The sequence below is a fragment of the Periplaneta americana genome, chromosome 9 (assembly GCF_040183065.1).
Source record: "Periplaneta americana isolate PAMFEO1 chromosome 9, P.americana_PAMFEO1_priV1, whole genome shotgun sequence".
In the NCBI taxonomy this organism is placed as follows: domain Eukaryota; kingdom Metazoa; phylum Arthropoda; class Insecta; order Blattodea; family Blattidae; genus Periplaneta; species Periplaneta americana.
Window position 1 is genome coordinate 143,539,990 of NC_091125.1, and position 17,391 is coordinate 143,557,380.

Consider the following 17,391-nt stretch of genomic DNA (forward strand, 5'->3'; position numbering starts at 1 on the left):
AAATCATTGCGAAGATAATAGCGTGTGAATAGTTGCCTTTTCTTGCTGCGTCAAGCACTATAACATACCACTACATCACTCACCCAGTTTATAATCAGTGTATTGGCTGCAAAAGGGTATCTGTCGGATACAGGGGGGAGAGCCATTAATCCTTCCCATTGAAGGCTTTAAGGAACCAACCTGGACAAATACCCAATGTCCCATCCCTACCTTCCCGTGGTGCAGCTGTTAGTAAGCATAATTTTACGAGCTGAACTAAAGGGAGGGGCTACTCATCAACTAGCACTGGTCAGCTTGATGAGTTAATGACTGAGTTTGGTATAATTTTCCTCTATTCAATACCTAATTCCCTCTTTACCCTTTCCTATCCAGTCCTCTGACTGAACTCTTACTTTCTTCAACCCCGACGGCATTAGAGCATTCGAGGCCTAGGGGTTCATTTCACTTTCCTTCCTCCTCTTTCTACTTTTCTGTTCCTAGGGCTGACCTGCTATGGCACTAAAATCGTCCTCCAGTGGCTTAAGGAGGGGAAGCTGGTGATCAACAAGATCTCCCAGCTAGGTCCAATGGACCCGTCGACCAACAGCAGGTGTGGTCCTCCAGACATTCTAGGGGTTGTGTGTGAATGAAGTAGCCACCAAAACGTTAAAATATGGTGTTCACTTAAATCGGCTACAACTTGCCATTACAGTGGCTGACCATGATAATATCTTTGAAAAATATTGGAGTGCAAGAGGTCAAATGACTTTATTGTCAAACGCCTGGCATTAGAAAACAACATAATCAGTGGAGAAGTACTGAAAGGATTATCTCTATGCATGTAAATACAACACAGCACATTCTAGTATCTACTGAAACTACTGACGAAGTATTTCATTGCTGTATGATCGTGAAAACACCATTCGTATACTATAAAGAATATGCTGATATTGTGTTCGTGTACGGATTTTGCAACAGTAATACTGCAGCTGCTGTGCGGGAATATGAAACGATTTGCAGGCATGCAATTTATACGTACTTATAGGGATTAGCCAAATGTTGAAATGTTCCAAGTTCTCATTTACAACATGAAGGGCAGGCAGAACGAAATGAAAAAATAAGACTTGCAGTTACTAAGATCACAAATGAAAATCTACAATGCACAAGAATTTCTGCATGTCTTGTAGTTAGTCATTCCATGACTTGGAACATACATGTTGAACACCTGTATTAAAGCTGTTGCAGAGCACAGAGGGCATCATCCAGTCATTACTGTGGAAGGCATGAATCGAATTGAGAAGCGTAGGAAAGCTCAAGAAAGACATTTCGAGCCAAACAGCACTAACCACACAAAGATTCATATGTTCACTGTATTTTTTAGTGCTTTTGTTTAAGGTTAATGTTATAACAAGTTATTGGAAACTTTATGAAGACCTGCTCTTCTTATTTGTATTTTATTTATGTCGCACAATTTCGATGTAGAGACAGATTTTTGCAGTGCTTTGTTAATTTCATAACAAAGAACAGACACTTTTTATGTGTCTTGTGATATTGTCCTATTCCAACATGTACTATCAAAGATATCGTAGTGGAAAGTTTCCAAACCTAGGCTTGTGTATCTCGTAAACTATTAGAAATTTTACGAAGGTATATTAGGTTAAATCTATGCAGAACTGAACAAGCAATATATCCTTAAAATATTGCACATCAAGCTACAAACACCCTGTATATAGATCGCATACCATTAAGACCCAGATATTGTGTGATCTACTGGCATACTCTATCTCATGTTTTCTACTTCTATTTCCTCTTTCATCCTGTATTCAAATACAGAAAACAATGGGGCGATCACAACATTCCAAAGAAATCGCAAAATTATTGACTTAAGGACGAAGAGAATGACTGTCCATGGAAGAGTTTAAGGATTATAAGCATTGATTATAACATGAAGACCGCAAGTCTATAGGCTAATCCATATTGATGTTTCCTGCTTTATCTGTCAGAATCCTCTGACGTCTCCCAAAATGCAGACATCTGTATGCAGAGTAGTAGAACACGTAATGAGACGAGGAACAGCTAGCTGGTAAATTTTGTCTATAGCCCTTTTAATCAGAGACAATTATTTCTCCACACCATAAATCTACATGAGATCCCCAGACTTGCTTCCCTTTCGCAGGAAGCTATGCAAAGGTTTTTTTATCACCTCTTAAAAATCCTTCCATGAGTTATTGTCTAAACCCGTGAACTTCGCAACATGAGACAACTAAAAGTAACTTTAAATCTCGTAGAGGTCTACGAAATAACTCGCAAAACTTGGCCCTTCAACAGTGCATCATATCAATTAAAAGATTATTTTGCATCTTGATTACACAACTTTTAACACTGTATCACTTCGGAATATGTATAATAAGAACTTTCTTGTGTTAAATTTTAACGTACCTTGTTAACATGTTTCGACCTTTTTTCGGTCATCTTCGGAACTGGTCGTTGTTGGTCTTGGTGCCTCTTGTTTCCTGTATGGGTGCATTCGTAGTGTAGAGTCAAAGAGTGTATGTGTTTTGAAATTGAGTTGTGTGTTGAGAATATTGTTGGGGTGTGTTTTCGTGTGTCTGTATATTTCATATTGTTCTAGTGTGTTGAGTTTCTGGCTTTTTGGTTGGATGTGCAATATTTTCATGTCTGTGTTGATGTCTCTGTAGGTGTGGTTGGCATTTGTGATGTATTCTGCATATGTGGAGGTGTTTTGTAATTTTGTTATGGCTGTGATGTGTTCTTTGTAACATGTTTGAAATGATCTGCCTGTCTGTCCTATGTAGAATTGTTGCAGGTGTTACATTTGAGTTTGTATACGCCTGTGTGGTTGTATTTGTTTGTTTGTGTTGTTTGTGTGTTGAGATGTTTTTTGTATAGTGTTATTTGTTCTGTATGCGATGTTGTAGTTTAATTTCTTGAATGAGGTTGCAATTTTATGTGTTTTTGTTTTCGTATGTTAGTGTGATGTATTTTTTGTGTTCTTGTGCTTGTGTTGTATTCTTCTGTTTTTTGTGGTTTTGTTTTGTCTTACGTATTATGTTGTCTATTTTGTTAGGGTTATATCCGTTTTCTTGTGCTATGTATTTGATTGTGTTTAGTTCTTCGTTGTAATCCTGTTGGTTCATTGGTATGTTGAGTAGTCTGTGTACCATTGTTCGGAATGCAGCTTGTTTGTGTTGTGTGGGGTGGTTGGATGTGTTGTGTATGTGTTGTTGTTGTGGGTTTTCTGTATACTTTGAATACTCAATTTCAAAACACATACACTCTTTGACTCTACACTACGAACGCACCCACACAGGAAACAAGAGGCACCAAAACCAACAACGACCAGTTCCGAAGATGACCGAAAATAGGTCGAAACATGTTAACAAGGTACGTTAAAATTTAACACAAGAAAGTTCTTATCATACATATTCCGAAGATTATTTTGCTCTAAATCAGTTAACATAACTAATTTGAGATAAATAATTCACGTATTATCTGTATTGTCAGTACAACCAAAGTATGGGTTGCTCCAGCTAAAAGAACAAAGTACAATAATCTAACAGTAAACAAGACAATGTTCTTGGAACTTACTACCATCATGCTTGATAACTGCACCTTGAACCAAGCGACGACAATCATTCTTTTAATTCACACTGTAATTACAGTTTCAAACCATTTTTTACAACTTTATATTACAGTTTTATAAGTACCCCAACTTTAAAAATATCAACAATGAAATCAGCATCAAACTAGTTTTCTTTCTGTACTTGATTTCTTTCTGGTTTCCAGTTATCACCAATCTTATCACACATTTTACTGGGCACAATGGGCCTATTAACACATGAAAAATATAAACAAACCAAAAAAAAATGATACAACTGTATGTTTATTTTACAAACTAAATTTCTTGCTAAAGCATAACAAACAGCTAAATCATTAACGGGCCTTTAAAAATAATTACATCTACACTATTCAGCCAAGACTGTTGGAATATAGGAAAGAAAAATTGCCCTCATTTCTAACTAGTCAGATGTAATTAGTTTCAGATCATAATTTCACATAATCCTAAGCCAAAAATTAATTTTACTTAAATATTTCCGCACAAGTCGTGTTAGAACTTTGACGGTACTAGTTAAACTCAAGTTATGTCCCTTGCTTGCACTGTCATTTGTGAATTTCAGTGGATACTAGTGATGTAGACATTGATATAATCTTGTTTTTCGAAACAAATCAGTGAATTATTCATTTCTTTAATTCATCTGTGACAATTAGAGCATTTGCAGTCCTACATTCTAATATTTTTATGCCTTTCCATTAATAAAGTGTCACAAGTTTACATATGTCCTGCATGATTGGATATAATAGACTCCGCAATTTATACACATTTCTGAAATACAATTACATTCATTAACAAGTTTAAATTTTGCAATAGATGATCTTTCGTGAATTAGCATTCAATATAGATCACACATAAATTTCTGCCATTCTGAATTTCCTGCATGCAGGAAGTGTCACTAGACATATTCAAAGTCAAAGTGAAAACATGGCTTCTTAGAAACCCATTCTGTTATGTGCAAGAATATTTTGAGTTTGAAAATGTTGTTGTCTAGTGCCTTGCATTTGGCAATGAAGCCATTAGCTGTAGATATTTTTTAGGTTTCTTTCTCTGAATGTTATTATTATTTTGAAATATATTAGGAAATTCTCATAAATTGTTAAGTTAATTCTTGTTTTATTGTATATAAACGGAGCATATCAAATAATATTTGTGATCAGTGTGTTACAATTTTCATCTAGATATTAGCCTATTTTTGATAATATTGACTCTCAATTGTAAACTCTAAGAAGTATTTGTGATCATTTTGTTTTATCTTCAGTGTTGTAATAGAATAATTTTCATTTTTGCACGATAATTTCACACATGTAATTTGACAATGTCATTAGCTTTTGCTATAATGACAGCTAATAAATACTATACTATACTATACTACATGCCCGGCAGTTCCAAATTTGAATTTTTTTCATTTTTTTTATTACTATTTCATGCTTATTACATGTTCTACAAGTGTATACGAATTTTTTTTTTTTTTTGTTCTTACCATTGTGCATCAAAAATCACATTTTCCGCATTCAAATAAAAGTTAGAAAATTCAAATATACTAAGAAATGAAAGTGTAGATTTTTGTTTACTATTAATTATTTCACACTGAATTAGATGCTAAAAGTATTTCAAATTCCATAACAAACAATAAATAATTCCATTTCAATTATGCAAATTGCAATCTTACTTGGTTTCCAAAATGTGTTATGTCACTCACAGATTTAGAAGAATGCAATAATATAATTCACGCCCTTATGATGAAATTACAAGTCATAAAAGGTTATTATAGCAAAAGTGCTTTGTACGGATGTGAAGATTGTTTCATCACTTAAATATGAATTTAGTGAAGTATTCTAACAATAAAGAAGGAAAATTATAGACAGTGACAGGAATAAATTGTATAATTCTAGTAGATAAAAACAGCTTTTCTTATTATCTAGTAAATTGATTCCATATGTGATCACATATTGTGGATCTTCACTTTACTCCTCCCAATGAAATACAATAAAATAAGCTTGCCAAAATCTTAAAAAACTTTCAAATTATTTTCTTCAGTTTTTAGGGTAAATAACACAATTATTATCTACCTGCATAATGTACTGATGATAATGTAGCTACTGTATAATCAGTTTTTTTATCTTAATATTAATTTACTTTACTGATCCAATCCTTGTATAACAAATTAATGATAATATAAAGTTAATTTATTTTCTAACTGATAATATTTTAACTACAATCAACTTGTTAAAATCGACTAGAAACTTCGTATAGTGTAGATAGTTTCTTCATATTACGAGAAGTTTTTAATTACATTAAAAAAGAGCAAGATGTAACTTTATATTTTCAAAATATTTTAGAATATAATGATAAAAAATTCTTTTGAAGAAAAAAAAAAACAGCATTTATTATTATTATTATTATTATTATTATTATTATTATTATTATTATTATTATTATTATTTATATTTTAATAAATTTTAATAATAAGATAGGTAACACTGTCAGACAAGCAAGGGAATTACACTGAGTTTTAACAATACTGGCTGAGTGTTATATTCCAACAACTTGCTTACAAATTACTTTACATCTTCAAGTAAGTTGGCTAATCTGCATTCATTAAAATATAACAGCAACATAAATAAGATAATTACAGGCCAAGTAAAAGTACTATTTAGGTTACAAGTTAGGGAAAGCTAAGGGAAGAGAAATTATAATTCACAAAGCCTATTACTTGACAAACGTTTTCACAATGTACCTAGATATTGAAAAGAAAGGAATGCCTTTCAAACCGTTATTTACACTGCAAAATTACATGAGAGGAGAGGGGTGGACATATATGAGCTTCATGTCCTAAATGAAAAAAAAGAAAAATATTTATATGCATCACATTATTATGAAAATATACAACTATGCCTTATAAACGGAACACACAACACAGAAATTAATACTTTTAACTTAATTCCAAAATAAGAAAAAGTTTTTTTTTTAATATCACAAAAAGTAACTAGTTTCGATGGAATTTAAATTAAAAAAATATGTCCATTAAACGTTGCGACAGTAAGCTAAAATGAGCACACACAACTAACAAAATATGACGTAATACTTACACACATCTCACAATATTTCCTTACTGTGTAAATTCTTCCTCTTCATGTTTGTATACAATATTACAGGCACTCCATGTTCCATAGCTCTCCCTTCCTCTCAACAATGTAGTAGGCCATGTGCAAATAATTGGGTAATGACTGAAAATACTTCCCACAACCTAAAATAAAGCAAACAGATATCAGATTCACATGAACTTTATTGCTTAACTGAAATACAGTAAAACCCCGATAAGACGCTGTTCAAGGGACCGTGTGTAAACCGCGTATTAGGCGGGCATATTAATTTTGACTTATATACAGTACCTATTAGCATTTTTCTTTATTGAAATACATAATTCATGAAAGGTAATACAGTATTACTTCATTATGTAATTATTGTACTGTACTTCAAAGACATTTACAATATCAACTGTACTTAATTCTTTCGGAAAAAAAAGTCATTTATAGTTGTTTGCCGTGTGCATGTTCTCCAAGCCCTCATGTTTACCACACTTCAGTTTCCTGCGTTTACATCCTTCCAACATCGCAGCTGTAGTGATTGAGTCGTGATTTTTTATTATCGTTCTTAATATCAATGATGGGATTTCTAATGAATCAGAGAGTTGTTTCTGATTCAGAGTACTGTTTTCATCGTACTTTCATAATTTTTCACACACAGAAAGCGCTTTTCGTTTAACACTCATTGTAATCACATTCACAGACACTTCAATACACTAAAGGACAACAAACTGCCCTGCAAAAATTTCCAGAATTTTATTACGGCCGAGTGAGGAATGTTGTTTGAGAGAGAGGGTTAGCAAGAGGGTGAGGTATTGTAACTGTATGTAGGCTTTAACCACGCAGATAAGGAGTCTAGTAAGAAAGCGTAACAAGAGGGTGGGGTATACTATGGTATGAAGTATGAAGGATTAAATGCGCAGGTAAAGGGTCGAATACCAATACTTTTAAGGTTAATGGCACCAGTGAGTTCAATGACAAAGATGTTTCGTTGCTGTTACAGTACATTGCTGAAAATTACATGGAAAATATTCCACAAAACAGCGTATTATGCGGGACTTGAGCGCAATAAACGGGGTATTTTATAAAGGCGTTATATATGAAATGTGCAGGCAACGGACAAAAAAAGCACATTACATGGGATAGTGTAATAAGCGAGCACGTCTTATCGAGGTTTTACTGTAAATTAGAATTAAATCAATGTGTTAAAAAATATGCTGATATTAAGGAACACCACGTGCAATGACTCCAAAGAGATTGAAATGATCACTAGTTAGCTAGCTACTGCTTTTGTAAATTTTGCAAGAAATGTCTCGTCTCTGAATATAGTCTGACAGTTTATTGTTTCCACGATACCCCATTCATCCGCCGACTTAGCTCTGTAATAGTGCGTCTGCCTCCAGACTAGCCGGCCCAGGTTTGATTCCTGGCAGGGTCAGAAATTTTCATGTAAAATTTCTACCTCAGGACTAGGAGAGATGGTGGTGTACAACTTCTAATCACTAGATTGTGCACCAAAATGCCTGGGTTAAATCCCAAATCTCTCTGCAATGCATATGAAGAGAAGGCATATGTCACTGTTGATAGTGATTCGTCCGTCGGAAGGAGACGTTAAGCCTGGTGGCCCCCTTGGTGCTCTTCGACAGGAGTAGGCTATGTGCTGGCACCAGGTTTCCCCTTCTCCCTTTCTCACCTTCATCGTCATCCTCACCTATTTCCTATACTACACACATGCACTCACCCTAGTACACGACATAACTCCTCACAGATACACATCATGCATAACGTGGACCGCAGAAGTGGTGTGCAACTTGAAAATGGGTCACAGTCCTGCCATCTATCTGCAGTATGCGGAACCCTAATCACGTAAGTAAAGTGGGTAGGCATTAGAGACACACAAACACACACACCATACCCTATTCTGAAGAAATTCATACTAAAGTGAAGATATAGGGAGAAGTAATAGTTGAGAGACTCAAGTTTTTCCTAAGTCAAAGAATGCCACACTGTATATGCTACGAGCCAAAAGTTTTTGGTCCTATGTTGACGAGATATTCACCTCGCTTTTCTGTTTAAATATTACGTATTTATGCTGAGAAGGAATTAAAACTGTAGCTTCTTATGAACTGCATGACACATCTTGAAACATTTTCGCCCACTCAAAAATTATGTCCCTCACTGTACATCATGACACATTTCTTTTAAGGCAAGATACAACTTTTCATAGTTCGGATTATAGTCCACAAAATCAATTAATGTATCAATATGAATGTTACGTGAGAGAATTTGAATTTATCTTTGGAAAAGTTATGTAATCAAGTTGAATTTATCGCCACATTTTTCTCCGTTTGCATTCACTTCTACCTTAAGTCTGTGGAAAATTTTAATCATCAAGCGTCATGTGTAGAAAAAAATAGCTGTCTGAATTAGCAGGGTTTTACTGTACTAATAACTTATGGTATAAGGAAATGCTGAAGTAGAAATCTCCCCTAAAACTCAGGTGCGGCTCCTTAAGGTTGTAGCAAGTTTGCGCTACTTCTAAAAAAATTTACGGATATTTTGGTTTAAAATACAAGTTAAATTATTGTGGTCTAAGTACACGATTGGTATGATCAGCTGTAGTAAGTTTCTCATCCAACTATAATCGTTTGTAGGAGCCTCAATGTTGACTTGCCAAAGTAAACGACCGTACTTCTTATGGAGACTGGCTTGATCTTGGGTATCTCTTCGGGGTGAGGGGATGAGAGGGGTGTTGTCCAGCGTGGATTTTAAGTTGTTGATAAACGAACAGGGAGGTAAACGAGCTTTGAAAATGGAAACAGATGGCAGTGTGAGCTACTGATGAGTGACAATGAATGAGTCAAAGACAGAACATGCCCATCCTGCGACTGCAGTTAGGCGCGAAAACAAGTTTTTTTTTTTTTTTTTTTTTTTTTAGGGTAGAGGGTGAGCTTGTATTTTATTGGTGTTTTTGCTTTCCGTTTCACTGCAGTTACTTGAGTCGAGTTGGTTGAGAGCATGTGGTAGCGTGTAAGAAGCTGTTTTAATAAACTGTGGTGTTTGTGTTATTCTACTATATTAAATAGACCCTAGTTAAGATTAATACAATTCAGTCTTTAATAGAACATCCATTTTCATCGCGCAACTTAGAAGAGAAGTGTGAGATTACTTGGTAGGTCGGCTCCGAACCTTGAAATTTCGCAGTGCGTGAAAACCAAAACCAGGTCGTTTAACAGAAAATTTAATTCTGACGCATACGAGAAGTTCCAGCGGTTATGTGGCTGTGAAATAAGAAAAATCTTTGTCCTGTTTTCCTCGTGTTTTGTTCGGAGGAGAGTAGGAAAACACTTTTCAGCCTCTGAAGTCGTCATAGGGATTGTTAGTAAAATTTCTAGTAATTTTGTACACTCGCCGAAAGTTGAACATAAATTGTTGTCTCTGAAAAATTCCATTAGAGAAACAGAGCCTGAAATCTTTCTGAACTCGTCAGTGCGAATATTCCTTTCATTTATGAATGGATACACTCTAATGACACTACGAAGAGATTCTTCTGGGAAAACATTGTGGAAATAAATAGGTGAGTTTTTGCAAATTTTTACGACTGTAGCATGATAGGCCTAATATTTTTAGTAAGAAAGTGAACGAACAAAATTTTGAAGCACCAGCCGCCACTGCTCAAACTGCGCACACAGATGTCTCCACCAGATAAAATAAATAAAAAAATTATAGTCTATTCAAAATACAAACCATGCTTGATGAAAACAGTGACCAATGTACTCAAGGCAGGAGGGAAGAAAGAGTTCTTTTTCATTTTTTTTTTTCTCAGATATACGGATTATTTCACAATTTTAATTACAAGTAGGGACCCTATTTTATGGTAACAGCGATATACGCGAAATTTCCTGTACACCCTGTACTTTTGCCTTTTTGGGTATTTATTGCAAAAATATGCCATTTGCAGTGGATTTATAACCGCGAAAGTTGGCCTGGTTGGTGCAGTTGGTATAGCACTGGCCTTCTATGCCCGAGGTTGCGGGTTTGATCTTGGGCCAGGTCGATGGCATTTAAGTGTGCTTAAATGAGACAGGCTCATGTCAGTAGATTTACTGGCATGTAAAAGAGCTCCTGCAGGACAAAATTCCGGCACACCGGCGATGCTGATATAACCTTGGCAGTTGCGAGCGTCGTTAAATAAAACATAACATTTTTATAAGCGCGAAATGAGCCATATAGCGCGAAATTAGTATTTAGGGCGAAATAAGAACGAAATACATGCAAAACTGACGAAAGAAAAATATTGTGATTCAGGTTTTTAAATATCAATTCATATAAATGCTATTATAGAGAAGCAATTGTCAGTGTATTGTCACGTGACTGTGCTAGTGCCGTCAGTGACAGCAGCAAGCTGCAGTGTTCCGAGGTCACGTCTGTTTTCGTATGGTTAGTATAGTCCCATCGCTCTAATTTCCGGCAGCCAATCACGTTGCAGGTCGGCTACATTTAAACGTGTGGGTCTTGTGATTCGCTGATGAAGAAATTATGTATTTCCTAAGGCTGAATAAATACTTAATATAATCGCCCGCCATTTTGGCTCTTTCGTTGGTGTTCGCAGAAAGCACACGAGGACGTTATTTGCCGTTCAATTATTTGCTGAATTACAATGCGTTTGATTTATTATCATAGGAGCTACGATATGATAATGTTTAATGGTGTGGCAAATAGATCCCTCGTCTGGTAGCTCGGCAGCGAAAGAACAAAAATGGCGAACGATACTACCTACCTAGACTTTATACAGCCTTGACTTTCTAAGACGTAAGCAAAGAGGAGGAGTCACGCCGGGAATAATAGCGTCGCGACTATAGGTTTTTTCACCAGATACAGATTCAAAATTTGATTAAAATTCCCCTGAGATGCCAGAGACTCACATCGAGTGTTTTACCTGAAAAACTAGCTTTTCATAATATATACGTTACTGCAGGTACATTAACAGAAAACCACAGTTCCAGGTCACACAGAGTTTGTGTGCACTCGATGTGGTTCTCTGGCATCTCGTCAGCCCACTCGAGTTGTATGGCTATAAGAGGAGAAATTGAGACGGTGTCAGCTACAGTTCCTGGGTAGCTCAGTTGGTAGAGCGCTGGTGCATTCAACCAGAGGTCCCAGGATCGATACCCAGAAGAACAATTCTTCCCTTGAAATTATTCAGGTATATAAATTGTTTGGAAATTTTCTTAACAGTGAGTGATGTTCCCTTGTCAGTTGAAATTTCTTTTCAAATAATCTCCAGATCGTCACAGGACTCTCATTTGACCGATCATACTCTATGATGATAAATATGCGTTGTTTGGGGTGTAAAGTGGCATTTCTTCAATGACCGAGAATCAAGAATTATACTTGAAGCAAAATGGAGTAACATAACACATTGTACAAGCTTCACCTTATTATATCTTTTGGTTTCAGAGGTAGGTAGTTTTTGGACCACCAAGTGTATGTAGTGGGATTAAAAATATCACGCACAATATTTGCAACTAGACACTAGCAACTTTTAACACAGCAGACACACGTTTTACCTGGAAGCTACGTGCTAATGTTCACTATGCTTGCTACTACTACTGCTTGTTGAACTAGCAGGACTGCTCTCCTTCTGCGTCTTCCTTCGTTTATGACTGCTATTGCGATGGTGTGAATCTTCTAATTCATCTTCTACGTCACTGTCCTCTGAATGGTTCCTTGGATGTAGTGAACTGCTCACAACCACAACTCGCTTACGAGGATTATTCCCCCCTTCTCCTGGCCTGTCAATGTAATGTTCGTAATTAAATTAAACTGTAACATATCATCAGAACTTTAATACATCTTTAATTAATGAAAATACTTTTTTCGTATAGCAGTAAACTGAAGTTTTATATCATAAATAACTTATTTTCATGAAGTGGAACTATTCTATGTAGCACTTACAACTTTAAGATCCTAAATATCTCAAAATACTTTCGAGAGTGACATCAGATGAAGAAACTCACCTTGACAAGCCATTTATATCCTGGTAACGATTCGTTGGAGTAGCACTAAGAGGGGGCAGAACCTCATTTGCAGCTAGTCGTGGAGCATCAGGAAATACCCTGTCATATCCAATAAGAAATGCAATAATATTTAGGATACTTATAAAATAAAAATAAAATTATAACAAGTCCTATCCGACACCCTCACATTAAACTAATTTAATTTACGAATAATTTTAGTTTAGTGTTTATTTTTTCTTCAAGCAAAGGACGACATTCGTGCTGGTTCTTCCACAAACTAAAGTTCTAATAAATGTTACTTTGCAAGAGTCCAAATTAGTATACATTTTTTGGCTAAGCTTAATTTACCATATGATAACCTTGAGAATGTTTGCATCATCAATAAACGGACAACTTTTAAACTATGAAGAATGCTCAAAGAGGATGAAGAAATGCTAAGAGAATAGATCAAAATTAAATGAGAATAACATCACAGTCTACAGTCACGAAGCTTGAGTTTTGAAGGTGCTAGAAACAATAGACTGTGCCAGTACTATTTTGCATTGCCTGTAATGAGGCGACATTAGCGATCCTAGTGGTGAGCAACTATCTAATGTTTGCATATTTACCACGTATTAAGCTTCGTGACTGTATATACTAGACTATGATAACATGAAAAATCGAAGTACTTTGAGAAAACCTACTCCTTGCTGTTTTACTCAGAAAAGGACGGGAATCGAACTTCAGTCCCTTTTGACGAGGAATCGCTGGCAGACATGTTGGGACTTTATATCTATACTTAACACATTCTGTGTAGGGGAAAATACACCCAAAATTCAATAATTATAATTCACTGAATGAAATTCTACAGAATTGAACTATTACAAGAACAGGGACATGCAAATAACGTTTGTTTCTTTGCATTCATTCTGTATTTTGAACGAACTTACCCTTGTTTAAATTTAACTGTTTTTTTATAAGATAGGCTATTTAATAAGAAAGATTTGAATAATTAATTTTTTACTGAGACTGACATGTCACTACATTTTTCTCAGTATCTGTATTGTATGTTGAATATTACTGTATTAGTGTAGGCCTAATTAAACAATATTGTACTCCCACATATATTCATAGGATGACAGCAACATAAAAAGACAGGCACCAGAGTGGAAAACGGAAAAGTTTATTGCTGCAAAAACTGCTTGACACAGACCTATGAAATGTTAGGCTACGATATCAGTCTCAATTGGAAGAAAACAAAATCTCAGGCAAGAAACCACTTGTGATGAAATAATGTAAATATTGTGGACGTCCAATAGGCTATATTTTACATACATGTAACCTAACAAACTGGCTCTTAGCTCGACTTGTAAATGGATATTAATGGAAACAAAAAAGTCATACCTGCGTAGCAAAATTACAGCCCGACGGGCAACTGTATCCTCCGGTCGAACACAGTGTGTGATTTCATCTGCCGCAAAGCCACTGAAATTAATTAGTAATACACTTTATGGTTGGTTCATGAACATAATTAACTATAACATCAATTTCAACTTGCCAGTACAATACCTGAGAATTGTGACGCAACCTCTTGATAATGGCAGGCACAGAATAGGTTTCGATACTCTGATGGGTTTGAAACTAAACTTGCATCCAAAGCTTAGGGCACTATCACTCATGAAGGATACAGAGACAATTGGCCTAACAACAGAAAGTGAAAACAGTAAAATACTTACTTTCAAAATAAACATTTGTTTATGAATTAGGTCTACTTATGTCGTCCTTCAAATTATATTAACTTTTACAGCGAAACACAACCTTAAACATTGGTGTTATTGTCTAGTTTTTTTAAGATTTAACGTTATAACTCTCTTATTTTCGCAATGACGGGATGTCACTCTTACCTATCAAATATGTGTATAGGATCTATGTGTGAAACAATACATCCTCCCGGTTGATAGTCATTTATGACAGCTGAATTGATAAATCCTTCAGGCACGATGTTAGCCTTGACAAGAGGTTTGATGACCAGTTTATGTACCCAATCTGGTATGGGATCCACTTCACCTGGTGGATATAATCTTTCCATACCAGGTCCTCGTTTTGAAAGTTGTGACCCATATGTGTAACCCTCGCCAAAGAAGTACCTGTAGTAATAAAGAACAATTTAATACCTTTTTCTTTGAATTCATATTATGTGAATCAAACCCTACCTTTGAATAGAATAACTGCAATAACACTGACATTGGTACAAAATCTACTCAAGACACTCATCAAAAAGTTAGAATGCTAAAACACAAAGTATTATAGTCATACTCACTTGTTTCTAAGAGGGGCTCTGTCTACTGTACAAGGTTTATATTTGCCTTTATCTGCCAATTCAACAACTTCATCAATCTTTTCTTCAATAGCAGCACACTGTTCGTTATCGAATAGTCGTCTTTGTTGAATTCCTGTGTGTATTTGCTTTAAAATTACTAAATTGTCTTCTACACTTTGATACGGGGAATATTGGTGTGGAGAATTTGAATACCTGCAAATGAGAATATTACATTAATAATCCGACAGCTTATATTATTAAGATACAGCATGTATATTGAGAGGAAACTGATACGCTGAATGATAATGAAAATTGGGAATAATACTTTATTAAAATAAATCGGCAACATGATGCTATATAACCTCTACCATATCTCGCATTAACTTGTTTAGATACTTGGAATTACACCCCTCTATAAACATTACAAGTTATAATAGGTAATAAACGTTTTACGTTTATGACATATAACAAATTTCTAACACTTGGACTTAATGACAGGAAATATGTAACTAACTTCTTTTCCTTTTGTTGGGTTCTAAAACTTTTTTGCTTAAATTGCAACTTTTGCCTCAAATCCGTGTATCCAGCTGCCATGATATTTCTGAAGTTCGTCAGGTTAAATTACGCACTTCGTATTTCAATTTCTAGTAAATTGCATAAGCATTGGAACTTCTATTGGCTGCGAAGTTATTACTGGAAATGGCCATTGTAAGTCAAATTTCAAAACAATGGTAAAAATGTTATACAAAAATTCCATTAGATAGAGCCATTATTATTCTTCCTCACAGTTATAAATTCTGCTGACAGATGCCAGTAGCGTTACGTTGAATGGATTGAACCAATCAAGTGAATGTATTCTCAACGAATCATAAATCGCATACGAAATTTAACTTTGCGTCGTCTGCTACGGAACTTAGCTTCACTGTTCATAAGTTCAGTTATTAGAGAAGGTATATAATTACCTCTGTTATTTGTCTATGATAATTACTTACAAATGGCTTTAAAGGAACTCGGAGGTTCATTTCCGCCCTCACATAAGCCCGCCATCGGCCTCTATCTTGAGCAAGATTAATCCAGTCTCTACCATCATATCCCACCTCCATCTTCCCATCTACGTCTCGGCCTACTCAAAGGTATTTTTCCCCTCCGACCTTCCAACTAACACTATATACATTTCTGGATTCTCCCATACGTGCTACATGCCCTGCCCATTTCAAACGTCCGGTTTTAATATTTCTAGGTATGTCAGGAGAAGAATATAATGCGTGCAGTTCTGCATTTTGAAACTTTCTCAATTCTCCTGTAACTTCATCCCTCTTAGCTCCAAAATATTTTCCTAAGCACTTTATTCTCGAACACTCTTAGCCTCTGTTCCTCTCTCAAAGTGAGAGTCCAAGTTTCACAATCACCCAGAAGAATCGATGATATAACTGTTTTATGAATTTTAACTTTCAGATTTTTTGAGAGCAGACTGGATGACAAAAGCTTTTCAACCGAATAATAAAGGTGTTTCCCATAATTATTCTGCGTTTAATTTCTTCCCGAGTGTCATTTATGTTTGTTAGTGTTGCTCCAAGATATTTGAACTTTCCACCTTTTCAAAGGATAAATTTCCAATTTTTATGTTTCCATTTCGTACTATATTCTGATCACGAGACATAATCATATACTTTGACTTTTCGAGATTTACTTCCAGAGCTATCTCTTTACTTGCTTCAAGTAAAATTCCTATGTTTTCCCTAATATTTTGTGGATTTTCTCGTAACATATTCACGTCATCAGCATAGACAAGTAGCTGATGTAACCTGTTGAATTCCAAATCCTCCCTGTTATGCTGGACTTTCCTAATGGCATACTCTAGAGCAGAGTTAAAAAGTGAAGATGATAGTGCATCTCCTTGCTTTAGCCCTTAGTGAATTGGAAAAGTGTCAGACAGAAACTGGCCTATATGGAATATGCTGTACGTTTCACTGTGGCACATTTTAATTAATGGAACTAGTTTCTTGGGAATACCAAATTCAATAAGAATATTATATAAAACTTCTCTCTTAACCGAGCCATGTCTTTTTGAAATACACGAATAACTGATGTACCATAACCTTATACTCCCATTTTTTTCTCCAATATCTGTCCTGTAGGTATTTTCATTTTCTGGAAAAGATCATAGGTGGATTCATGTCTGGATTGTAGACTGGCTGAGAGAGTGTTTTCCACTTGTAATCAGTCATACGGAATTCACTGGCACAGCGATTCGTGGTTTTACATTATCGTAGTGAAATGGCACACTAGACTCCAATAGCTGTTGTCTGCACAAAACAAAATTTCAAATCAAAATTCTAAAGAAATTTCAAGAAAACAGTAATAATAAAT

At 35.4% G+C, this 17,391-nt stretch overlaps 1 protein-coding gene across 1 annotated transcript; it reads right to left on the bottom strand.

Moving 5' to 3' along the window:
- Positions 1-6,033: 6,033 nt before the first annotated feature.
- Positions 6,034-15,750, bottom strand: LOC138706577 (RNA demethylase ALKBH5-like). Its single transcript, XM_069836063.1, has 8 exons — positions 15,536-15,750; positions 15,022-15,234; positions 14,606-14,848; positions 14,271-14,402; positions 14,106-14,186; positions 12,723-12,821; positions 12,273-12,497; positions 6,034-6,863 (listed from the first exon to the last, which is right to left on the bottom strand). Exons 1-7 carry the CDS (start codon positions 15,613-15,615, stop codon positions 12,287-12,289), a joined length of 1,059 nt encoding a protein of 352 aa, XP_069692164.1. The 5' UTR covers positions 15,616-15,750; the 3' UTR covers positions 6,034-6,863; positions 12,273-12,286.
- Between the last annotated feature and the right edge of the window lie 1,641 nt (positions 15,751-17,391).

Excerpts from the sequence above, each read along its gene's own strand:
- LOC138706577 (XM_069836063.1), bottom strand. The coding sequence starts at position 15,615 with ATGGCAGCTGGATACACGGATTTGAGGCAAAAGTTGCAATTTAAGCAA. Across the intron at positions 14,849-15,021 it reads AGAGCCCCTCTTAGAAACAA|GTACTTCTTTGGCGAGGGTT; the intron begins GTGAGTATGACT and ends TTATTACTACAG. Across the intron at positions 14,403-14,605 it reads CCTATACACATATTTGATAG|GCCAATTGTCTCTGTATCCT; the intron begins GTAAGAGTGACA and ends TTCTGTTGTTAG.